We start from the raw sequence: 15,726 nt of genomic DNA on the forward strand, positions 1-15,726 counted from the left end.
CAAAAGGATGTTTTGAAAAAGGTCCAATGGCTAGCCAAACACTGAAAAATACAAATAGGATCAAATTTAAATATCGTTGTGTCGAGACAAATGGCACCCTCCAAATGATAAAAATGATCAAATATCTAAAAGACCACAAATAAAATTCAAATCTAGGACCACATTGCAATTTCAGACCCAGTTCGCCAATTTTATAACAATTAAAATAAAAGGAGAACCACTTATTGAACCCAGACGAATGACAACATCATGGTGCAAGCCTTCAATTTTTCAGCACCACATCTGTAGTTGTTTTAAAGACTGCAAATTTTTTTTTTGGTGTAGGACTTGGATAAACAATGTGCTGATAGCTTGGCTTTTTGAGACTCCAAGCCTTGAACTCCCCTTCCGCATCATGGTCGCGGTTGCTTAGCCGCGCCAACAAAAGCTGTTTCCCGGGGAAAGCCTTAGCTTGTTATTAGTGGACAGGGGTTGTATCTTTCGCGCGAAAGAAGGATTCACCTTACTTCGCGCGAATCCACCGTTTGATTGCGCAATGGTTGCTTGGAGGAGGGGTAGGAGTGCTTTGAGGGCTGTGCATGGACGATCCAACGGTAAACATTGCAAAAGAAGACCAATCGTTCTTTCGCTTTAAAGATACAACCTCAACCCGTAATTAGTTTAAACTCAAAACCAAATCCCTTTCCTTCTCCCCTCCTCCTAATTCGTATTCTATTTTTATAATTCTAATTCTTTGACTCCGTTATTCTATTCTATTCTATTCCATTCTATTTCTCCGATAGATTTTGATGTGCCTTCGGTCGGGATTAGGAGAAGAACAAAAATTAAAGACAAAAGGGGCGGAGTGGGAGGGAGACTTTCGTGGAATTTCGAGGTGAGTTTCCGTAGGCCGAAACGCGGTTTCTTTGACTTCGTCTCCGATCTCGACGATATCCAAACGCTTCGAATCTTCGTCTCTCAAATTCCAGATTATTCCATTCGCTCCTCGGTTCTCTCGGTTCCGGATTTATTCCATTGCCGCTGGAATTCCGAGCCCGGCGAGGATCTGCCGGCCGGAGATCTGTCCTTGGAGGATTAGGGTTTGGGGGGAGGTCGGATCGCGTGGGATAGGGTTGGAATAAGATTGGAATCGGTCGGAGATCGGGGCATCGGGAGGAGGAGATGAGGAGGGTTTTCGGTGCGTCGAAGAAGAAGGATCCCCCTCCGTCGATCCAGGATGCAACTGATAAGGTATTACTTCTAAGAATTCTTTTTTTTATTGTTTTTTTTTTGGGGGATCAAAGAGATCATTTTTTGGATTTTGTTGATGTTTTAGGCGGTTGTTTTTAATTTTACGTAGGATTTAACGATGAAACCGCAAATTTTGATCGTTTTTATCTATTGCTTTGGACTTATTCTGCATTAATGATTGGTATAATGGGAATTAGGGTTTCTTAAAATGGAAGGCGAGGAGTTTAGATCGATCTCTTCGTTGAGAATCGAGATTAAGAGAGACTAACTCGTTCTTATGAAACCCTGAGCTTCTTCACTCGTTGTGGAGGCATTGGTTTAATTTTGAAATATTCCATACTCCAGATGATTTGTTTTTTTTTTTTTTATAGCAATTCAAGGTCTGGAGAAAAGTTCATGTAAGAAGAAACAAGCTTAACTCATGAGCCCCTCGGATGAGCTGATTCTTGATTTGAAAATGTGCTTTAGCTATTTTTTTGCAATTCAGGAGCTCTTCTGGCTTGGCTTGTTTTTAAGCCAACCTTACCATGTGGCTTGAGGCTGCACCATATCGTGTTCAAATTAGCTCGAAAAAGCTAGTTATTGATCCAATCCCAGGCTTCTTATGAACAGCTCAGTTCATTTGCAAGGCTGAAGTCACCCATGCATATGTTAGACGCTGCATTTGTGTACAAAGCATTTTTTCTTTCTTCCAACAGTATTTTTTTGGATATGGGGCAGTTGCTCTTCCACATATTCATGCTAATTTTGATTTTCTGAAATTTCAAATATTCTTAAATGTGCTCTTTGCCATTTTCTTTATTAAATAATGCTCCTGCTTCACTTCTAATTTAACATTTTTCTGGCTTGGGAGCATGAGTTTTCTCCTGTACTGCTTTTTATTCTTCACTAATGAAGAACTGATTTGCAGATAAATAAAAGAGGGGACACAGTTGATGAAAAAATCAAAAAGCTTGATGCTGAACTGGCTAGATACAAAGAACAGATTAAGAAGACTCGACCTGGTCCTGCTCAGGAAGCTGTTAAAGCTCGTGCCATGAGGGTTCTAAAGCAAAAGAGGATGTAGGTTATCTTTACCTGTTCTCATTTTTCACCTCTTATGGGCCCCTTTTTATTACTATGAATTAGATTTTTTTTTTGGATATGCTAATTGCACTTCCACCTTTGGTAGATGGTCTTTTCTTTCTTTCTTTCTTTCTTTAATTTTTAAAACATAAATTATGAGTGTCAAGAGGGATGTCTTCACTTTAAAAAGGAATTTTAAAGAGGAGAACTACAGCCTGAAAGCCCATGCAACATTTATATATGCATACAAAAAAACCCTTAGACTATGAAGTTTCTACTCTTAATCAAGATTGCACAACCCTTGATCTGTACCATCTCTTGGATTGTGAAGATTTGAATTTTGTAGAATGCATAATATTTTCTTTGATTCTATGTGTTGAAGAATGTTTTTTAGTTTATTAATGAAGTGATCAAGGTTCATCATCTCGGTACTGAACCCTATACTGGTACCTTTCTATTACAATATCGGTACATGGTACAGTACGAGATGGCGAGGTGTATCAAGGGTTGGTATGGTGCGAGACTGCGTACTGGTTTGATACCAGTACAATATGGTATGCCCGGTACAGTACCGACTGGTACGGCGAACCTTGGAAGTGATGCACACTAAGTAGATGTAGAGTTGGAAGCATATCACTACATATTGTATACCATTTGAGAAAATGGAGAAAAGAGTGAATTGGGATTTATCCCAGAGGTCACACCCCTCTAGTTACCCCTCTAGTTAGTAACAAAGGTTCTAGATTCGAGTCTTGGATGATATATCTCCAAGTATTTGGACCTGGATAATTATAGTACATGATAGAAAAAATTTTGACTTGATTATAACTGTTTAGTTGACTTGTAAATATTACTATATTGACCATTCAGAAAGCTTATGGAATTTGCAGCATGATTAGAAGCTTGTTTGTGTTACTCCCCTTCACTTTCCCGTATGCATAACTAAATGTGACATTTATTCACAGATCATTCTGATTTCATCTATGTTTTGCTAAGGTACGAAGGACAGCGCGACATGTTATATAACCAGACATTTAACCTTGACCAAGTTTCTTTTGCTGCGGACGGACTTAAAGATGCTCAGCAAACTGTATGTCTTGCAAGCTTCTGTGAAGGTTATCTGGAGGATTTGTGTTATCAGATATAATTATTTTATTCAAGGTTTTGATGATATGCAGATGTCAGCACTGAAGTCTGCAAATAAGGAGTTGAAAGGAATGATGAAAACAGTAAAGATTCAAGACATAGATGTATGTTTGTTATCTTTCATCTTGCTTGTAGTTAAACTCTAAAAGTTGCATATGGTTTCTTTGGCTAAGATTACCAGCGTATTTATTTTGGTCATTTTATGTGAAATCTTCATTCCTGGAACACAGAGTATGCAAGATGAGATGATGGATCTAATGGATATGAGTACAGAAATACAAGAATCTCTTGGTAGAAGCTACAACGTCCCTGATGACATTGATGAGGATGAACTTTTGGGCGGTAAGATAAAAATCCACATCTGTGATCTTGGCATTGTTTCCAAAAATATTTCTGTGTTACTGTAATTTTTACTAACTGCCCAAACATATAGCTATATATATCCTGTTTCTTTGACCCATCATTTTTTTTTAAATTTTTGTTTAATTATTGATGTAGAGCTAGATGCCTTGGAAGCTGATATGGGAGCAGAGACCGAATCTGATGCAGTCCCTTCTTATCTTCAACCAGATAAGGAACCTGATCTGGATGCAGAATTCAATCTTCCTGCAGCACCAACTAGCCATGCAGTGCCACCCAACAGACAGAACCCCCAGGTTTGTCCATTTACACTATCATAACTTTGAGTCAAATTACATAAGATATGAATATGCATTCTCTCCTATTGATTATGGGAAGCTGGATGACCTTAAAATGTAGATAGACCTTTATGGATATGGCAAAAATTGATGAATTGTCTGGAATTATATAGCATGATTAGGATATCATCCTTAGGGAGATGCTTCTAGTCCGTGGTTTCTGAATCTGGGTTAAGAGATGTAATTTTGGTTTCTCAGTTATGTCATTACTAGTTCTAGACAAGCATTGCTGAATGTTTCTTAAGATTTTGGAGCCCATGTGTTCCCATAGCATCATATTGTAACACAATCCCTGGTCACGATGTGAAGAATCACTTTTCATGCTCATTTCATCAACCCAAAAGTGTATTGGTTATTGTGCTGAAGATTGGCATGGACCACATGCAAGTATTAAAAATATTGGTAATTTAAAATTGGTTTAATATAGCCAAAATTTTCTAGACTGGAATGATTGCAATGATTTTGAGTGTTTTTGTTTTTTGAAGTGTTAAATGCACCATGTATCATCCATGGATATCCCAAGTAGTGCAGATGAGTGTGACAGAAGAAAGCCACTGTGCACTTTTTTGGGGTCGGCAATCTGGGTTGACAGTTAGCTCCTATCAAAGGCTAAATCTTCAAAACAGAACAAATAGTAACAGCTTTTTACCCTGTATATTTTCTTTCAAATATCTTTTCCCAGACTACTTTCTTTCAAATATTTTGTCCTCCCTTCCTTTTTCTCATTTTTCAGTCATGCTGTAGAAACATCCTATTTCTCATCTATGGGCGACATTGCACATGGAAAAACCATCAGCCATTCCCTTCTGCTTACTCCTCTATGGGTGGTACACTAAATTTTCCTCTTCAATAAACTTCATTTTATTGCTATGGAGTATCATTGTATGCACTCTCTTGAGATGATATGAAGATGGGTATTGATAGCCAAAGGTGGTCTCAATGAGGAATAGATCGACAAACTGGTTGAAGAGTTGGAATGGAGTGTGTGGAGAAAGACACATGGATGAAAGTGAGACATGATTTGAAGATACCATTCTAGAGGTTTTGGCCTTTTTATAGCATAGGGATGTGAGTGGACCAGATTAGCTCATGGATCAGTTTGATGGTTTGTGCCTCAGGGTATTATTAGGTCTTCTGTAACAAACTGAGAAGCAGCCTGAAAATTTTATGATCTCCTGAGAGTCCTAAAAAAGATCAAGAAATATTTTGATCATGAGATGTTATTGGGTGCAGTGCTGTTAAATGCAAGTTGCCTAGGCACCTAGGTGGCTGCTGAGGTGCCAAATTGAGCAAGTTTGCCTTGGCCAAGCTCACCTAAAGCTTTACTTCATTAAGGATTTCCTTTTCCCTTCTCTTTCCCTATTTGAACCCCATATAGGACCTTTGGGAGGGTAGCACCACCCTGCCAGCTGGGTTTTAGGCTGGTCAATGGCTATTGTTGGATCAGCTGATGTTTATGGGTCATGGCAATGATGGTCATCACTTAGAACTGATGCCAAGCATGTGTATATTTTTTTCTATTTTCTTCCTTTTTTAGTTCCATTCTTTTTTCTTCTTTAGACCAATCTTGAGCACCTTCTCATCCTTGTCCGACTTCCCTTCATCCTTTTCTTCTACTGTTGCTTCTTTATTTGGCCAAGCTTCCCCAGTATTCATGTCCTTGAGCTTCATCTTCTTTGCTAGACTCTATTTTGCTTGCTGCCTCCTCCTTTTCTTCTTCTCTTTGATGGGTGTTTGCTATGGCCCTGTTTGTTGTTGCTTACCTACCATTATCCTTTTCCTTCTTTGTGTACTTCTTGCTGGGTGTTGGCTACTTGGCTATGGCCCTATAGTTTGCTGCTTGTTGAAATGACAATAGTAGTACTAGTGCCCTCCTTCTTCTTCTCCTCCTTGTAGGTTAGGATCTTTGGGAAGTTTTATGATGCCATATATTGTGTAGAAATAGTGCATATGTCATTAAAAATATTCATAATTAAGGCTGCGATACATTCCTCCCTGGGTGGCCACCTAGGCATTCACCTAGGCCATAAAGGGTGTCCACCGCCTGGCTTCTCCTAGGCAGTTTGACAACCTTGATCAGATGTTATTGTGCATATTGTTATTATCGTCATTATATTAGGATCGGTAGGAAAGATAGGAAGTTGTCAAAATTCTTGAATTTTCATATCCCCAGATGTAAAAGTTAAGATTGTATTTTGAAATTTTATTTGTTTCTTTTCTGCCTAATAAGCCAGAGGATAGAGAAACTGTTCCTTCATATAGTGCACAAGCATTGAAGACCTACTGAGATTCAGTCAGATGCAGAAATGCAAATTTGTCAGATGTGGAGGATGGAGATTTCTCAAAAATGACTTAACAGTACATCTGCGTCATTTTGAAATTTCGAAAGAAAGTTTCATTGTTCACATACAGAGCCTAGACTTTTGTAGCAGGATATAAACACTTGATACAATTTAGTTCTGTATGTGAAAGCCTTTATGGCATCCTTATCATCAGGGGTGTCTCTATATCATAACTGTTTGGCCTTGTGGATACAGAATTGCTGTTGTTATAGGACTTCCACCCTGTTGATCTTTGAGCTGGTAGTGAATCTAGTACTCGTTTCCCAACTAGTGGAAGGTTAAGGAGAGGGAAGCATTTGAGAGTTGAAGATTAAGAAAGATAAAATTGAAGCACTGTTTGGAAGGTGAAATTCAAGAACTCGAAACAAACTCCTTGGGGATATGTCTGTCGTCAGAAATTCAATGCATCTGATGTACTTACTGCATTATAGGGAAACCAAATGGTAGAACGAAAAAGAAAAGGGAGAGAGGAGGGGGGGGGGGGGGGGGGTTTCAAGATTCTGCGAGGAAGTCAGATTCCGTTAAAAGAAAAATAGATGATTCCCAAATCTTTTTGAAACCCGTATTTTTAAAACCTTCTCTCTCTCTCTCTCACATCAGACGACGGGACCGCAGCAACATTTTTCCAACTTGCATTGCCTGTGCTGAGAAATAATGATTTAATTGACAGACAGGCATGTTTCACCCTTCATGGCTAGGGAAATACTGCCTTTTGTTTAAAAAGATGAGTGGGCGTTTCCAAGAGCCTTGCAGATTTTTTTTATTTGAAAATATCTGTGCCTATCATTTTTTATGGAAATAATTCTACCTTTTGCCGCAAAAGGCAATTAAGGTTCCACATCAAAAGTCCCTCAATTACAGTATCTTAGCTTCTTTGTTTTCATTCGTTGGGTCACTTGGAAAATGCTTAAACTTTTTATTTTAAAATGAAAATACATGAATACATGCTGAACTTGTTCTTGTGTTGTGATACAGGTGGAGGATGAATTAGGCTTACCAGCTGTGCCTCGAGCATCTTTAAGGGACTAGGGAGCGAGCTGCTTAAAATTTGACGCATGATATCAAGGACAATATTACTTTTTGGATTTGAGAGATTGTCTGAATACTTTGCATTTGTTTATGCGACATACATGCAGCTAAGATATTATTGTAGGGCATGTTTGGACTTGAGTTTATGATCTAAATACTCTCATCCATGGTGAAGACTTCAGTGCATCTAGTGTACTTGAACAACCATTTCTTGTGGAAATCCATGACTATTTTGTTTGAGCAAAGCAGAAGATCAGATGAGAGCGAACGATGGAGGTCGCTCTTTTGTGAACCGAGTCTGCATGCATGCAGGGGTAAGATGCATATATCTGATCCTCCCCAGCCCTCGCAGCAATGGGAGGTGTCCATTTTTGAAGTGGAAATCTTCCATGCAGTTCTAAAAATACTCAAATGTATTAGCGAACTTGATGTTTCTGCATGTTTGTGTTTTGCAATACATATTGGTTGTTTGGGAGGAGGCAATGCGGCCTTCAGCATCAGATAAGCTCTTAAGAGTTATTTGTCGTCTGGTATTTTAAGCGATCCATGGAAGCTGACCGGCTTGCTTACTGAGGTTGCAGGTAGGAAGAGCGTAAGGTCATGTTTAGATGCTCGAAGATCTTTGTCTGAATCAATATAATCTTGTGGTGGGAAGCGGTCTAGGTAGGAGAATATGGAGCTTCTTACACTAAGATAAAGTTGTATACATCTGACTCTCTCCAAACTTTGTAATGGTAGGAGCCTTGTGCATAAAGCTGTACTTTAGCAGTGAGGAAGAATCACCTAAAGAAAAGAAAGAAATAACATGAAAGTAGAAATGGAAGAGAAGAAAATGAATAACATGAAAGTAGAAATGGAAGAGAAGAAAATGAAGAAAGAAACAATAAAAAGAGACGAAAAGTAGCTGGCACATGCACAATGGGTATATGCACATAATTTTTTTTTCCAAGGATAAGAAATTGTAAAGTTGATATACACATACATATAGAGAATATGAGAGGCTTTGGCCTAGTCATATTCATTTAGTGCCATAGTGGATCCTATTATGGAGCATTGTTTCTTAGATGACCAAGAAATTCCTCTATCTCTTAGGATACAAATCGATCCAATGATGGAACTATTATCTTGTAACCCAACGAGCTTTTGGTGTACCCCTTTTAATATAACACTCATTAGAAAATAACTCAATTTCAACCATCCTTTCGAGGCATACAAAGACTACCAATAACCTTCCAAGGATCATCTTTGGGATTACCAGTATATCTACTTAATTTATATACTGTAAAAGCTATATCTGGTCCAGTACAATACATAAGATATATTAAACTTATAATAATTGCTATATTAGAATTTTTTAACTAATTAAATACTTGAATTACGGGGGATATTTACTTTTTAAAACAAAAATGTGCAGACTTTCAATGTTTGTTTTTATTTTATTTTCCACTTCATCCACTATTTTGCTTCTAACAATTTTTTTAAGATCTCGCTCTACATTTGAGTTTGCTAATGAGCTTTGGATACAATTCTAATTTTAAGACGTTGTTGCAATACACCTTCGGGATACAATTAGGACATGTAAATAGAAAATTTCACAAATCTCTTACCAAAAAAACTCCCAACTTTTTGTTTTAGATATTTCTAAAGTAACTAATATGACAACGCAGAATTCTGCTTTATTTATAGAATCCCAGGGATTGTCAATAATATAAGTTTTTTTTTTTTTTTTTTTGCCGGAGATATCATGTATAAATTCCGTCAGAAAATACCGGTTTAGAAAATGCTATTGAAAGATATCCAAAGTCCAGCGCTGAATGTTATCATGCGTGAATACCGGTTTGTGATTCGTGCAAACAGCATTCATGCACGACTCACAAAGTCCAGCTCTGAAGCGTGAGAGCCCAAAAAGGAAAGCATCCTTTCGCCGCTTGCAATTCCTAATCCAGCTAGCCCGCATGATCGCCTGCGTGCAAGGTTCAGCGGACGAAAAGCACAATTACACGAAGCGTCAACCGTACACGTAGCATTCATTCGGCGGGACCCATCCGAATTCTCGCGTAATTTTGGCTCTCTCGACGCGAGAAACGCGCGCGGCTGGACGGTTGCCCCTCCGCACGCGCGCGGCGCTTCTCCGGAAACGGAAAGCAAATCCACGCTTCCAAGATCGAGGGATTACCAGAGCGAACACCCCTTCTTCTCTCCCTCCTGTGATCGCCACCATTTCTTCTCCAGTTTGAGATTTTCTCCTCGTTTGGATCCAAAGTATTCAAAAGGCTTCAACGTGGTGTCCAAAACAAGCATCGTCTCTCATATTGACATAGAAGTATCCTGGTAGAAGTCCACTCCTTTCTCCTCCTCCACTTTTATCACTCATCTTGCAGTCATTTTTCGTTTCGTTCTGTTTTTTTTTTAATCAAAACTCATCGAATCCTCATAGTTATATTCAAGTTCCCATAACAATCTTTTGGCTGTGTGTTAGAGATTGGTTTCACAGTTATATATATTACCTGGCTTTTCTTTCTTCCATTCATCTTATAATCCGATTTGATGTGCTTTGGAATTGCTTTCAAAGACATACCAACTGGATTTTCTTTGTTTCTTCATCTTATACTCCGATGTCGTGCGTGAGCGTCTTCGAGTTATTGGTGCATGATCCTGAAGCCAACAACTTCATGAGACTCACTGAATTTTCTTTTGTTTTTTCCTTGCTCGATCCATCTCTTGTTTGTCTAATTATAGGCAGCGAGTTGGAGTTAGGAAGGGCTCCAAGATGTACTCAGCGAACCACTGGGGAGGCCCATTCGAGATCCAGGTCGATTCGTCGACAGAGGATGAGCAGAGCCGGTACGTGGACTTGGACCGAGCGGTGCTTCAGAGGCAGGAGTTGGATACGACCGAGCAGGGTTGGCTTCTCAGGCCGCGGGACGCAGAGAAGAAGAGCAAGTATGTCGACCTGGGGTGCATCCTTTGCAAGTGGGAGACGCTTAGGTGGGTGATATGGTCTGCTTTGATTGGGTTCGTCGTCGTCGGGATTCCGGTCATCGTTTCGAAGACGCTGCCGAAGCACAGGGAGCCAATCTCGCCACCAGACAATTATACCGTTGCTCTCCACATGGCTCTTAAGTTCTTCGATGCACAAAAATGTAAGTCCTTTGAAAATCTAGCTGCAAACTTCTTTCTTTTCAGCAAAACTGGCTGCAAACTTGTGCAACCTTGATGATGGAAATGAGACATATCAAACTTCTGTATATTGCTCAGTTAAACAACTCGGGTAGGATATAAATTCTTCTCAGTTTAAGTTGCAGCTAGATCTTATCATATTTTTGTTTAACCACTAGCTAATCTCCGTAGGGTGTTCATGAATTGGTCTAGCTTGGTTTGCAAAAAAAAAAGGTGGCTACTTCATGCTTGTCTCTTACTGTTACTATAAGAAATGTGGCAATCTTTTTTTTTTTTATTGCATGCATAGAAAGGTTCTGAATGCATTTTCACCTCTGTTAGATTTGGACTGGTCAGAATTAACAAATGGAGTTCTGTTCCACATGCATATTGATCTCATGAGGGCTTCATCTTGTTTACTTTAGAATATCTAGAGATAAAATGGTTAGGGCCAAGATTAGGGTGTTAAATTCCTAGAAGGTCATCTTAGTTGGATTTTCTTCTCCCTTGTTGCCACATTAAGGTGCCTTTTTTTGCTTAGAAGTTCTGAAAACTCCATAAACCGTCACAAAGTATGCATAAACCTCTTTATTCATTTGTTTTCAAATATTTCTGATTTCTGCTCAACGAATTTGTGCAACTACCCAATTACTCTGTAGAATGTAAGTCTGTTCTGTAAGTATGATTTATGCTTCAAATATTTGGCTAATCAGCTGGCCGCTTACCGAAGAACAATGATGTGCTGTGGCGAGGAAATTCTGGCCTGGAAGATGGTATTGGGTTTACAGAGTTGAAGGGTGGGTTAGTTGGAGGATACTACGATAGCGGGAACAACATAAAGTTCCACTTTCCTATGGCTTTTTCCATGACACTCCTAAGCTGGTCAGTGATAGAATACAGTCATAAATACAAAGCCATTGGAGAATACGATCACATCAGAGATATCATCAAATGGGGAACCGACTACTTACTCTTGACTTTCAATTCTTCTGCTACCACCATCAACAAAATTTACAGCCAGGTAAAGAAAAGAAATCCCAATGTTTTCTTGCAGTCTAATGTAGCAGGGTATTATCTCTTGCTGTAAAACATGTCTATATATTCCTATTAGAAGAACGATTTTTTTTTTTTTTTTTGTGTACATGTACCTTTATTGTTGGAAATATGTTTTGGTTTAGTTTAATGACATCCATTTATGAGGAGATTGATATTGAATCATTTCATGGCATTGGAACTTCAAATGTGGAGCAACACTCTCCATAGTTGGTCTCTGAAATTGAGATCCACAAAACATACATTAATTTAGACATTTACAATTTGTATCGACTATCATTCAAGTTTTTCAAACACTAATTAAAATTACCAGGCTGCTGCAATAAATGACTTATCTTCTGGATATGCTTTATGCTCTAAGGAGTTCTTCTGTAAGGATGCTTTAAAGACTTCGCTATGAAACTTTTTGTGCAGTTATTCTGAATTAGTACACTGCTGAAATCCCTTCTTTCTCCAATCTAGAACAATCTTCTGCTCTAATTTTTTGGTTTTCAGTGCTGGCCATATTGAGTCCATTGCCTCTGCTAGTCATAGCCATTGAAGGATTGATTTCAACTGAGGATGCAAAATGGATTTATATTTGTTTTGCAGGTGGTTCAAAGTTTTGCAGGCACTCAGGACTTTCTTTCTTTCCTTTTTTCGGTTAAAAACACTCAAAAAATTAACAATTGGTTCAAAGGGTCGGATTTCATTTGTTCACCCATGTTGGAGAAATCAAGTGAATTTTTAGGCTGATCATGCATGTGTCAAATGGGAGTTTGATAATATTCAGAGCAAACAGATCTATAGGCCTGTATACAGATCTATCAGTGAGGCGGCATATGTGTAATGCTCTGGATAATGCAGAAATGCATTTCTTGCAACTGATGAAAATTTAAAACCCTGCTGTTACTTCTGATAACAAGGTGGATAGTTGATTTCATGATGTGATTATCAGTTTGTTCATGAAATATTATAACCAGGATCAAAATATCATCTCAGAAATTCTGTTCATGGATTTATTACTTGCTCTTTGTTAGGAGAGTTGTCAATGTGTAGTGTAGATGGAATTACATATTTTCGTCGGTGTACATTCCAAACTCATTTACCATTCTGCATTGCGTAACCATACTGCATTCCATTACTGTTATGGCTAGAATTTTAGTGGAAGCAGATTTAAGCAAGCTTTTGACATCTAGTTTTATTCAGGTAGGAGCTGCGCAAAAAGGGTCGACTAGTTCAGATGATGAATACTGCTGGCAGAGGCCGGAAGACATGAACTACGCCCGACCCGTGCAAACATCTACCTCTGCACCTGATTTGGGGAGTGAGGTGGCATCAGCACTAGCTGCTGCTTCAATTGTATTTAATGATAATACTGCTTATTCAAAAAGGCTCATGAATGCAGCAAGAACAGTTTACAAATTTGCTAGAGAGTCAGGGCAACAAACACCTTATTCCCAGGGAAATCAGTTTATAGAACCATTCTACAACTCCACAGGTTATTGGGATGAGTTCATGTGGGGTGCTGCTTGGATGTACTATGCCACAGGGAACTACAGTTATCTCTCCTTTGCAACAGATTCTAGTCTAGCCAAAAATGCTGGAAGCACCATACAAAAACCAGATTCAAGTGTTTTTAGTTGGGACAACAAGCTTCTAGGGGCTGAGCTACTCCTATCAAGGATTAGAATCTACTTAGACTTGGGGTTTCCTTATGAGGAGATGCTCAGGGCTTACCATAATACCACAGAGCGAAGCATGTGTTCCTTTCTTCATGACTTCCATGTCTTCAACTGGACTAAAGGTAATAGACTTTATCTTCCTCTTCCATTAAAATGGTTGATATAAATTTACATTGGCTTACATTGATTTTTTCTTTTTCCAAGAGAAATTGAGAAACGTTTTTCCTCAAAAAAAGGAGACAAAAATTACGAAATGCATATTTGATCAGGTTGATAAGTGGGCAGACACATGAGCATCATTATATGTAAGATAGAAAAAAAAAAAATCTGAAAATGTGTATTTGTATCTCCCCAACTCTAACTCTGCTATAAGGATTATGCTTTCATTTTACTCTTCTAGTTTTACTCCATCTCTTTTCATGGTTTAAAAATTTATCAACAAATTGCATGTCTAACTGAATCATATCAGAAGCCAACCATTTTGGTGAATCAATTCTTGATGGTTCACCATAAATTGAAGTACCACATGCATCTCATGTGATGGCATCCCAGCCATCCTCATGTTCGACAAAGACCAAATGCTATTGAATCGTATCGCACTTATCTTTTGTCTTGTGTATAGGGGGACTGATTCAACTGAACCATGGGCAGCCACAGCCATTGCAATATGCAGCGAATGCTGCATACCTTGCATCTCTTTATGCAGACTACTTGAACACTAGCAACATCCCTGGATGGTACTGCGGCCCCTACTTTATGAACTCAAGCACCCTCTATGGCTTTGCAGCCTCTCAGGTTCTTGCTTAAACTTTTTACCCATCATGGTAACATGCAGAATATAAAAAAATTTCTTTCGAGAAGATGCCAAAATCATATATATTACAACCTAATGCATCAGGGTTGAATGATAATGGCATGACTTCAACTGCTTTAAATATTGTGAAATCTTGCAGGTGGACTACATCCTAGGAAACAATCCCAAAAAAATAAGTTATATGGTGGGTTATGGAGAGAACTATCCAACGCAAGTGCACCACCGTGGTGCATCTATCCCCCACGATGGCGCTGCTTACACATGTACTGCTGGCTGGAAATGGCGAGATAAGAAGTCATCAAATCCTAATGTCATCACTGGTGCCATGGTTGGTGGACCAGACAGATTCGATGGCTTCTCCGATGTGCGGAACAATAAAATCTACACTGAGCCAACTTTGGCTGGGAATGCTGGGCTAGTTGCGGCCCTTGTGTCCCTTACAAGCAGTGGTGGCGATCATATTGACAAGAACACCATCTTCTCTTCTGTGCAGCGTCTTGACTCATATCCACCCCCTCTGCCGGTGTGGAAGCCATGAATTCTTACCGATCAGTAGTTGATGATTGTTTCATAGAGTTGGACTTGAGACTTGGCAATTGTAGTGTTAGAACTGATTAGTGATAACAATTGGTCAAAGTTCAGAGATCAAATTTAACTACAATACCAAAAGAACTTATAGTGTGATGTTCCAAACAAACAAGAAGCACTATATAGATTGCAAATGACCATTTCTAGTGTAAAATAGTTATTAATGCTTGTGAAATTTAAATTAAATCATGCCATGTATACAAGCCCCTCTCTCCTCCCAAAAGTGAAAAAAAATACAGCTTCAGTGTGCAAACAAGTATTCCTATGCTCTGTATAGTAGACACATATACTTGTCTAGTTAGCTGCCTATAAAATTTGATTGTATAATTCTAATATTTGTCGAGCTTTCGTTTGAACTTTTAATTGACTGGTAATGTTATACATATTCTTTCTCCTTTTGTTTTTAAGATTTAATTTCTCTTTATAGTTGGCTGTCTTTTAACATGCTTACCTCCAAAGGGATGTTTGATGAACAGATCCCTGTCGACATTTTCTGAACTTCAGAAACTTTTAGTCCTCCCAAATATTTTAATGTTTTCATAATGAATCACCTCTTATCTTGACAATTCTTCTGATTGTTTATCCTAACATGTTTGCCTGTGTTCGCTTTCTTATCATCACGGATTTGAGGAAGAACCAGATGGACTTGCTATGGAACTGATAACTCCTCTTAACCTATTTCAAGGCATGAGAAGGCAATGACAAGGTCTCAGAAGTCAGAACAATTAATAATCTAAATATTCTCAATGAATGCATTATTCTCATCAGATGTCTGTGCTTTGAAGATAAAAGACAACACCTGCAGAGGTTTCTCTGAAGAGCTAATTAGATCACATGGAGTTTTGGATCATAAAGAAAGATAAATGGTAATAGAGGAAACACTTCCATAAGACCCCTCAAGCATACTTGAAAGCCTACAACTGAAAGAGTTGTGCTCC

The 15,726-nt window shown here is 38.7% G+C and overlaps 2 protein-coding genes across 3 annotated transcripts; both read left to right on the forward strand.

Annotated features, from left to right (window-relative positions):
- The first annotated feature begins 721 nt into the window (after positions 1-721).
- LOC103708051 (vacuolar protein sorting-associated protein 60.1-like) lies at positions 722-7,916 on the forward strand. 2 transcript variants are annotated; one of them, XM_008792811.3, is made up of 8 exons: positions 722-874; positions 969-1,230; positions 2,141-2,292; positions 3,292-3,385; positions 3,474-3,545; positions 3,672-3,783; positions 3,940-4,097; positions 7,457-7,750. In XM_008792811.3, exons 2-8 carry the CDS (start codon positions 1,162-1,164, stop codon positions 7,508-7,510), a joined length of 711 nt encoding a protein of 236 aa, XP_008791033.1. In that variant the 5' UTR covers positions 722-874; positions 969-1,161; the 3' UTR covers positions 7,511-7,750. The 2 variants fall into 2 exon arrangements, with proteins under 2 accessions (XP_008791033.1, XP_038989367.1); XM_039133439.1 differs by lacking the exon at positions 722-874 and having other exon boundaries at positions 1,162-1,230; positions 7,457-7,916.
- A 2,342-nt stretch (positions 7,917-10,258) lies between these two features.
- On the forward strand, positions 10,259-14,873 carry LOC103708050 (endoglucanase 12-like). The gene is made up of 5 exons (XM_008792807.3): positions 10,259-10,653; positions 11,383-11,690; positions 12,911-13,508; positions 14,009-14,181; positions 14,340-14,873. Exons 1-5 carry the CDS (start codon positions 10,281-10,283, stop codon positions 14,736-14,738), a joined length of 1,851 nt encoding a protein of 616 aa, XP_008791029.2. The 5' UTR covers positions 10,259-10,280; the 3' UTR covers positions 14,739-14,873.
- Positions 14,874-15,726: the final 853 nt, after the last annotated feature.

The sequence above is a fragment of the Phoenix dactylifera genome, chromosome 14 (genome assembly GCF_009389715.1).
Source record: "Phoenix dactylifera cultivar Barhee BC4 chromosome 14, palm_55x_up_171113_PBpolish2nd_filt_p, whole genome shotgun sequence".
Taxonomy (NCBI): Eukaryota; Viridiplantae; Streptophyta; class Magnoliopsida; order Arecales; family Arecaceae; genus Phoenix; species Phoenix dactylifera.

Bases quoted from the DNA above. Each gene is read 5' to 3' on its own strand.
- LOC103708051 (XM_008792811.3), top strand. From the start codon at position 1,162: ATGAGGAGGGTTTTCGGTGCGTCGAAGAAGAAGGATCCCCCTCCGTCG. The intron at 1,231-2,140 runs GTATTACTTCTA...ACTGATTTGCAG, and splicing joins TCCAGGATGCAACTGATAAG to ATAAATAAAAGAGGGGACAC. The intron at 3,784-3,939 runs GTAAGATAAAAA...TTATTGATGTAG, and splicing joins TGAGGATGAACTTTTGGGCG to AGCTAGATGCCTTGGAAGCT.
- LOC103708050 (XM_008792807.3), top strand. From the start codon at position 10,281: ATGTACTCAGCGAACCACTGGGGAGGCCCATTCGAGATCCAGGTCGAT. The intron at 10,654-11,382 runs GTAAGTCCTTTG...TTGGCTAATCAG, and splicing joins GTTCTTCGATGCACAAAAAT to CTGGCCGCTTACCGAAGAAC. The intron at 13,509-14,008 runs GTAATAGACTTT...TCTTGTGTATAG, and splicing joins TGTCTTCAACTGGACTAAAG to GGGGACTGATTCAACTGAAC.